This window comes from Lytechinus pictus, chromosome 9 (genome assembly GCF_037042905.1).
Source record: "Lytechinus pictus isolate F3 Inbred chromosome 9, Lp3.0, whole genome shotgun sequence".
Classification (NCBI taxonomy): Eukaryota; Metazoa; Echinodermata; class Echinoidea; order Temnopleuroida; family Toxopneustidae; genus Lytechinus; species Lytechinus pictus.
The window spans coordinates 13,336,382-13,346,001 of NC_087253.1; the positions used below are offsets into that span (position 1 = coordinate 13,336,382).

Genomic DNA, 9,620 nt, shown 5'->3' on the forward strand with positions numbered 1-9,620 from the left:
TTAAGGGATATTACTAATCATTCTTTTCATGATTTACAAAACATGAACAGAGTGACCCGTTTTTGTCTCACCTGCATAGCAGAGTGAGACTATAGGCGCCGCTTTTCCGACGGCGACGGCGACGGCGGCGGCGGCGTCAACACCAAATCTTAACCTGAGGTTAAGTTTTTGAAATGACAGCATAACTTAGAAAGTATATGGACCTAGTTCATGAAACTTGGCCATAAGGTTAATCAAGTATTACTGAACATCCTGCCTGAGTTTCATGTCACATGACCAAGGTCAAAGGTCATTTAGGGTCAATGAACTTAGACCATGTTGGGGGAATCAACATCAAAATCTTAACCTAAGGTTAAGTTTTTGAAATGTCATCATAACTTAGAAAGTATATGGACCTAGTTCATGAAACTTATACATAAGGTTAATCAAGTATCACTGAACATCCTGCATGAGTTTCACATCACATGATCAAGGTCAAAGGTCATTTAGGGTCAATGAACTTTGGCCAAATTGGGGTATTTGTTGAATTACAGCCATAAATTTGAAAGTGTGTTGGTCTTGTTCATAAAACTTGGACATAATAGTAATCAAGTATCACTGAACATCCTGTGCGAGTTTCAGGTCACATGATCAAGGTCAAAGGTCATGTAAGGTCAAAGAACTTTGGCCACGTTGGGGGTATTTGTTGAATTGCCATCATATCTCTATAAGTGTATTGGTCTAGTTCATAAAACGTGGAAATAAGAGTAACCAAGTATCACTGAACATCTTGTGCGAGTTATAGTAGTTTTCAAAATCAGCACTGCTGCTATATTGAATCGCGTGATGCAGGTGAGACGGCCAGAGGCATTCCACTTGTTAGGTCTAAATCTCGATTTTTTTCAGCTCACGCTACGCGCTCGCATGAATTGTTTAGTTATATAGCTATTCTGTTTGCGATTTCAAAAACTAATTAAAATTTTCTATTCTCTATGTAGAAATGTCAAATATTTTCAGCTCGCGCTTCGCGCTCGCATTATTTGATTGTTGAAATATGTAACGCCTTCATGGCTAAGTGCAAGCAGTCCTTAACCTTTTCGATCAGTTCAAAACGTATATAAAAACTTTCTGCTCGCGCTTTGCGCCGCACATTATTAATGTAGGGAAGATCCCCAATTACTAATGCTTTTCATGATTTAGAAAACATGAATAGAGTGTCGTTCAGTAGGTCTAAATCTCGAAAGTTTCCGCTCGCGCTTCGCGCTCGCTTCAATTGTTCAAAGTTTCAAAAGGGCTTAGATTTTCCATTATTTAGGAAAAAATTCAGCTCGCGCTTCGCTCTCGCATTATTTGACTTTTAAGACATGTAACGCCTTCATGGCTTACTGCAAGCAGTCTTTAACAGGTACTTTTTCCATCAGTTCATTTCTGCTCGCGCTTTGCGTTCGTTGTAATTATTTAGTTGCATACACATCTTTTTCAGGATAACAAGCATTGCCCATAATGTTCAAATTTTAGGAAAAAATTAGAATTTCCAATGAAATTTAGTTGGCGCTTCGCGCTAGCATTATATAAATAAGCATTATGATATATATCTATGTTGATAAGAATAAAGCTAAGAAGTAACTGTTAGAAATACCCCTTCAAAGAAACCAAAATTCATCTTCGAGCGGCCGATCGGGGAAAATATGGCTGAAAAAAATCCCCCCCCCCCCCCTATTGGCGAAGGCTGGATCCGCCCCTGCATACATATACCTAACTCTAACGAAGGTGGGATTAGGCCCTGAATTAGCCTATCTATCCTTCACCTTTTGGTATGTAACTGTTGTACCTAGGAATGTTTAGATATATACCACTTGACTACTAAATATTTATATCTCATAACATCCTATACACTGCAAAAACTCAGGAGTTGATTTAACACCAGCCCGGAATCTATATATGTCAACACCAGAGTAGTATTGAAACAACACCAGTTTGGAATCAAACCGATGCTATTTTATTAGTAATTGGTGTTGTATAAACACTTTTCTGGTGTTAGATCGAAACCAAACTGGTGGAGTTTAATACTTCTCTGGTGTGAACATATATAGATTCCGGGCTGGTGTTAAATCAACACCGGTATTTTTGCAATGTACTGTCAGTCAACTCTCAATTCTAATATCATATGCTCTCTACACAAGTTTATAATCATAGTGAGTTGAAACGGACACCAGAACTATATCGACTTTTAACTTTTACAATCAAATATTTTGTTCAGTGCACCAACTCGAATACATTCGGGGCTCCTCGCCCTTCAACAATGACAACATCGACGAAAGTACATGTCTTATCTGACAATCGAAAGTCTCAGTTCAGTTTTCCTTCATAAAATTGACATCCGGCTTGAGGTTCGGGTTGCATGACCAAGGTCAAAGCTCATTTAGGTTCAATGGACTTTTGCAATGTTGGGGGTGTTGTTTCGTAGCTAATACTAGTTGTGAAAATATGCATTTATAAATGTAAAATATCTGATAAACCCATTAAACAATCTTACTTTGTACCAAGGCAATGCATATCGATACAAAATTAAAGTGGGATATACATTTTGATGAAAATGTTAGTATTTAGACCATAAAACAGAAATTTTACAGAGCACATTTTAAAAATCAATTTGTAAATCAAACAAAATAATGAAAGTTTTGTATATATGACTTCAAAATTTGACATTTTAGACTCCATATATTGAGCAAGCTATGTAAATCACTTAAAAGGCAATGCGAGCGCGAAGCGCGAGCGAATTTTATATTGTGACATGAAAGACTTTTTTAGTATTATTTGCCAAATCTTTCCCTCATCTTATTCATTCGTCTTCCTCTTTTTTTCCTTTTTTTCACCTTTCTTTTTCTTTTTTTTTCTTTCTCCCCCCCCCCTTTTTTTGCTCCGCCAATAGGGGGGGGGGGGAGGGGGCGGGCCCCTCGGGCCCCCTGAATCCGCCTATGTCTGGAGCAGTTGGAACATCTCAGTGCATGTGACCCGACAGTTTGTCATTCAACAGCCAACAGTGACAACATCCGGCCCTGCGCTTGCGTATAACAATTTATCATTATTCCAACATCTCAGACTCCGCATCTTTGACTACGCCGACAAACTGGTTTACCTGTTCAAAGCCTCATCTACCGGCCTTGTCCCTTTCTCTTTTTATTTTTTTCCTTCTTTTATTTACTCTTTTATTCTCATTTAGTTTTTTCATATCTCTTTGCCCCTCTTTTTTTCTTTCTTTCCTCTAATTTTCCCCCTCACGCCCATTATCCGGAGAAGGCGGGGGGGGGGGGTGTCGCACCCCACACCCTCCTCCCCTTTACCGGCGGCCCATGCCTTTGTGGGGCCCACGTGGGAGATGAAAACACAATCTTAATTGAAACCACGTACGCGTGCATGGGGGCATGGGGCTCTATATAATATAGGACCCAGATGGCCAACACGTACACGCGGGACTCATTTGCGAACCCGGCCGGGTGCTATTAAGGCATAATGGGGCATGTGGGCCCCATAATGGATAAATCTGGGACCCATATGGCAACCAGATGAACCCATGCAGATAAAACCCGATTGGTCCCCAGTTAATTTTGACATAGACTTCTACCTCATTCTAGATATTCTCATTTCCCTTTCTTCTTACCTATTTCCCTCGCCTTTTCTGTTCCATTTTGCAATCTCTAAATTGATTTTCGCTTTTCTCCGGGCTTTTCTCACACATTTATTGTTATTTTGATATAATCTAGCTGTTCGTGCTCACGTACTTCTTTTCCCCGGCTTTCTTCCGTTTCCATTCTTTCGTCCTTTCTTTTCCCTTTATTCTCGAATCCTCTTTATCTAGCTTCCTTTACGTTTCCTTTCCCTCTCTTTCTTTCTCCCTTTTTCCTAGCTGTCACGCTAAGACTAAGTACTGTTGATGGCCTTTGGAGATCGACTGTTTATTTTGATTTTCGCGCGTGGTGTGGGGGATAGTGCCATCGAGTCCTTCGTCATAATTATTCAAACTTTTAGATATAATACGGCCTTTGAAAAATAAAAATAATGATAATTCATATTATTTACATGTAAAATATAGTTTGAAAAATATAATCGTTTATTTAATAACAAATTATGAATATTTTTTTCGTTTAAATTAAATAATCTATTTTTTAAAAACAAATTGGCAATGATATATTACATGGGGATTCCCCTGATATATACAGTAGATGATGCCGGTGCAGGTGCGCGGTACGGTGTGTGTGAGCTGCGCATTGGCATACTGTAGATGAGTCGGATGTCGTCGATGTTTCAGCACGCAGCTTAATTGCTCGAGCTCGCACGACTTCGCCTTTGGAACGAACGGAAAGAAGAAGAATGTAGATTATGTTCACATTACAAATCTCCATCGTCAGAAGAATGATGCCTGGTATACTCGTTTTTACCAACTGTCTATCGTTACGTTAGTATGCCAACTTTAGCTAGGTTCTAGTCTAGGAGGATCGTCATCATTGATTGAGAATGAGATGACGCCCAGCCCCAGTCCCTTGGTGTGGTGAAATATAATAAGGTTGGTAAAAAACTAACCCAGAGAGCTCCCGCCCGCACAGCGGGCGGGAGCCCAGAAGCTTACCGTGTATTTTACCATTGTCACCGGACTAGGGTGATTTATGGTCTAAATATTTCTCCAAATGAATTGTGAAAACAGAAAGTATACAATTACCACGATTATATGGATGAAGGTCTAACGAGTGGCAGATTCCTGACATCTGGGCACAGTCTGGAACCTCAAAAAAACGAAAAGTTCTCTCCTTCTACCCCGTCTCGATCGGCCATTTTTGTTAAAAATCGTAACAAAATGGCCGATCGAGACTGGGTAGAAGGAGAGAACTTTTCGTTTTTTTGAGGTTCCAGACTGTGCCCAGATGTCAGGAATCTGCCACTCGTTAGACCTTCATCCATATAATCGTGGTAATTGTATACTTTCCGTTTTCACAATTCATTTGGAGAAATATTTAGACCATAAATCACCCTAGTCCGGTGACAATGGTAAAATACACGGTAAGCTTCTGGGCTCCCGCCCGCTGTGCGGGCGGGAGCTCTCTGGGTTAGTAAAAAACTAAACTTTGGCTCTGACTTGTGCTTGATTTTTTCTTGCACTGTCAGAGACTAGTAGTAGCTGTTCATCATATAACTTGGCTCTAGGTCTAGAATTTATTCTAAAGACCAGGTGTAGGTCTAAAGTAAATTAAATTCATTTAATTAAATATTTTTTTTAAAATAAAAACGAGAGATTGTTAGTTGACACTGACAGATCAGACCAACTTTACTTTCCACAATAAAGGGCCCACATAAAAATGTGCTCAAAATTAAAGCCCAACATAAAAATGTGCTCAAAATTAAAGCCCCCCCCCCTCTTCTTCCCCTTTAATTCTCTTGTCTAAAATATAAATATTCTTCTTTTACTGCAGATAATATCCTCGAGTCAGGAATGATACCTCTCATAGCTGCTTCATACTCATAGCCACCCTTTTAAAGTTGCCTTGGCTTTATCAGTAAGTTCCTGTGGGATCATAGGCTTACCAGACCGAATTAAAAAAAAATCTTTGAGTGTGCAGATGACAGAATTAATGGAGCAGTTTCTACAGAGCTGTGAGAGGCAAGCCACTGCTAAAGAAAGGTACCGGTATTTTGTTCTTCAGTAATAATAGTAAGCAAGTAATTAGTAATAATAATGATAAATATAGCGCATGAATAATCAAAATTGCTCTAGATGCACTTTACATACACAAATTGCTCTCCAATATTACAATAACGCTTCAACAAAAATAAGTATGTTTCCAAATGTCTTTTAAACGATTCAACGTACAGAAGTACATGATCTACGGTGAATTTGTAATTGGGACAGCAAATCATTCTAGTGCCTTCACGAGAACGAAGTCAGTAATGTGGCCGGTGATGAATGGGCACACTATCACTATCAAGGCAAGCTGGATCTTGCTATCTTTCTGTAGAGGAAGTCATAGTTTGCCTCATTACAGTTTTTGTCTCACCTGCATAGCAGAGTGAGACTATAGGCGCCGCTTTTCCGACGGCGGCGGCGGCGTCAACACCAAATCTTAACCTGAGGTTAAGTTTTTGAAATGACAGCATAACTTAGAAAGTATATGGACCTAGTTCATGAAACTTGGCCATAAGGTTAATCAAGTATTACTGAACATCCTGCCTGAGTTTCATGTCACATGACCAAGGTCAAAGGTCATTTAGGGTCAATGAACTTAGACCATGTTGGGGGAATCAACATCAAAATCTTAACCTAAGGTTAAGTTTTTGAAATGTCATCATAACTTAGAAAATATATGGACCTAGTTCATAAAACTTATACATAAGGTTAATCAAGTATCACTGAACATCCTGCATGAGTTTCACATCACATGACCAAGGTCAAAGGTCATTTAGGGTCAATGAACTTTGGCCGAATTGGGGGTATCTGTTGAATTACCATCATAACTTTGAAAGTTTATGGATCTGATTCATGAAACTTGGACATAATAGTAATCAAGTATTACTGAACATCCTGAGCAAGTTTCAGGTCACATGATCAAGGTCATTTAGGGTCAATGAACTTTGGCCAAATTGGGGTATTTGTTGAATTACAGCCATAAATTTGAAAGTGTGTTGGTCTAGTTCATAAAACTTGGACATAATAGTAATCAAGTATCACTGAACATCCTGTGCGAGTTTCAGGTCACATGATCAAGGTCAAAGGTCATGTAAGGTCAAAGAACTTTGGTCACATTGGGGGTATTTGTTGAATTGCCATCATATCTCTATAAGTGTATTGGTCTAGTTCATAAAACGTGGAAATAAGAGTAACCAAGTATCACTGAACATCTTGTGCGAGTTATAGTAGTTTTCAAAATCAGCACTGCTGCTATATTGAATCGCGTGATGCAGGTGAGACGGCCAGAGGCATTCCACTTGTTTTTTTAACTTAACCTCTGAAACTTTTTACCACTGGTGCACAAATATTGAGGGGTAATACACTTTTATTTTGCTTGCCTGATGTAGACACAACTAATGTATGCAAACCGGATTCTTAAAAAGAAATCTGTGTATGGCCTAACGGCTTTAAACTCTTCCGAAAATATCAATCAAATTAATGTATGAATTTTGTTTTAAGATTATTTTGCTATTTTTCAAAAGTTAATATTATTCTAGTTTGTATAAATTTTTAAAGAGATAGAAGTAATTTTGAGTGAAAATTAAAGTGGATTTCTCAATCATTCTTAACACAAATGTCTTACAGGCTCTTTTCTAGTGCTGTAATCTGTTTATGATTTTTGTGATTTTTTTAAAATTACTCACAATATGATGAATACCTTCTCCTTGTAATTTTAAGCAGCTTATCATATCATATTTTATTGTATTTTAGAGAAAGCATGCTGAACTGTGAACCAATGAGGTTCCTTCTCTCTTAAACAAACTTAAGTGGGTGGTAATTCTGAGAGCCATGGTTTACTTTAGTCAAACTGTGAGACAACTCCTTTATGGAATCCCAGTTGTGAAATTATTCACCAAGTAAAAATTATTCTTTATTAATATCCTGCTGCAAAAAGTTGTCAAAACTTATCGAGTTGTAGAATAAGAAGGATAGGAAAATAAGAATATACTGAAGTTTAACCAATTATTAATTGGTACATTATGATTGCCATGATAATGGAAGCGATATTATGATGCTGTCGTTCCATAGAGGTGTGGTTTAAAGTTCTAGTTTAGACTAGGGGTAAACCTATGTTTGATCATCTGAATACCACCCAATGATTTTACAGAGTATTGCAGATGGAAGCCAAGCAGGATTCAGAAGGATCTATCGAAGCAGTAGACCAAGGAGCCAATCGTCCGGCTGAAACCCACCAAGATCTAGAGGATGACACCTGTCCGCCTCGGACAAGTACCCCAAAGAAGAACAGCAACCCAAATCCACCAGAGGCACTGAACATGAGAAGCGCCAGTCCCGTTCCTTGCGTCAAAGACCCTCTTCCGGCTTCGCCTATTAATTGTCAGGAGGTTGTAGAGGAGGTAGCGGAGCTTTGTCTGCAAGAAGGAGATGATGCAGATGGGAACGACCAGGCTGAGGTACACTCCGTTGCTGGGGATCTCCAAGAGGAGGACACACCCAACCCTGTGGGAACATCTAGGCCATTTGCTAGTAGTAGTAGTACCCCGGAAGAGATCATGTCTTCCGTCAATTGGGTGACGGATGCTTCGATAGCTAATACCGAGGGAATTAAAAAGTTAGAAGACATTCAAAGGAAACATCGGGTAGCAGCTGTAAACCAGCACTCGAAGTCTATGACTGAAATACAGTCGTTAAAGAATGAAAGTCGACATCATGGTAAGGTTAATGACATGCTGATTCAGAGGATTACGGCCCTTGAAAATGATAAGGTAGTAGCATCTGCAGGTGTCGAGCCATGGAAGATTCCCTTCTTAGAACTTAAAAGAAATAAGAAGGAATTCATCTCTTCCACAATCATTAAAACTAAATGCGGGGGATGCTTTCGGGCAAAGTTTTTCCTGAATGAATTACGGTTGAGGCTAGTCGTCTCTCATATATCCGAGTGCACTGCTGCGGAATCGGCTCATAGCAAGTACCATTGTAGAGTGCATCTCCTGCACTTTCGCAACGTTGCCGATTCCATTCAGGAAGAACAGGATTTACGAATGGGTGTATGTGGCACTGAATTCCTTACCTTATTTCCCATGAGAAAGTTAGAAGAGAATGATAGTCCATTTGTGAAGGATGGGGTCATTTTTATCAATCTAATCTTTGAAAAAATACAGGCCGACAACATTCCAAGCGCAAAATGTTTGCAGAAAAGGTATTAAAAGGTTAAGTTTGAACTAATTAGGCCTGACACGTACCAGTTTCTTTTTCTCTTTTTTATTTACATTTGCCTGTTGGTGATTTTTCGGCGGGAACATCCGGGCAAGTGAAATAGCAAGATTTCACCAAACAAAAAATCAGCCAGCGATAAAGAAATGAATTTCCTTGATATGAAATTTTATCTATCAAATTCAAACCTTTTGAGACTTTTGAAAAATTCAAAATTGCTCATCTAGGCTGGTAAATTTATCTTGTGCAATCAATCAATCAATGCTTACCGTTCACTATGTGCACTGTCTTTAATTGGCCCAACTTAGCATACATATATGCAATATGCAATGTGTTTGCACGCAGGGGCAAAACGGTCAAAGGTTGTTGGAAGTCTGCTCTTACCACAACCTCTGCATCACCAACACGTTTTTTTCCACAAAACCATGCCACAAGGTATCCTGGAGACATCCCAGATCTCATCACTGGCACCAGCTAGACCTTGTCATCACACGAAACTCATCCTTGAACAGTGTCCAAGTTACCCGAAGTTACCACAGTGCGGATTGTGACACAGACCATTCACTGGTTGCCAGCAGGGTGCGCCTTCAGCCCAAGCGCATACATCGCTCAAAGCAGAAAGCTCGCCCACGCATTAACACTGCAAACATATCAAGTCGTGACCTGCAGGATCTCTTCGCCGACTCCATCGAACAGGCCCTCCAGGACTATCCTTCTGCTACTGCTGAAGAAAGATGGAATCACATTC

General features: G+C 39.5%; 1 protein-coding gene across 1 annotated transcript; it reads left to right on the forward strand.

Moving 5' to 3' along the window:
- Window positions 1-5,461: 5,461 nt before the first annotated feature.
- On the forward strand, window positions 5,462-8,960 carry LOC135155405 (uncharacterized). The gene is made up of 2 exons (XM_064104318.1): window positions 5,462-5,653; window positions 7,806-8,960. Exons 1-2 carry the CDS (start codon window positions 5,592-5,594, stop codon window positions 8,863-8,865), a joined length of 1,122 nt encoding a protein of 373 aa, XP_063960388.1. The 5' UTR covers window positions 5,462-5,591; the 3' UTR covers window positions 8,866-8,960.
- Window positions 8,961-9,620: the final 660 nt, after the last annotated feature.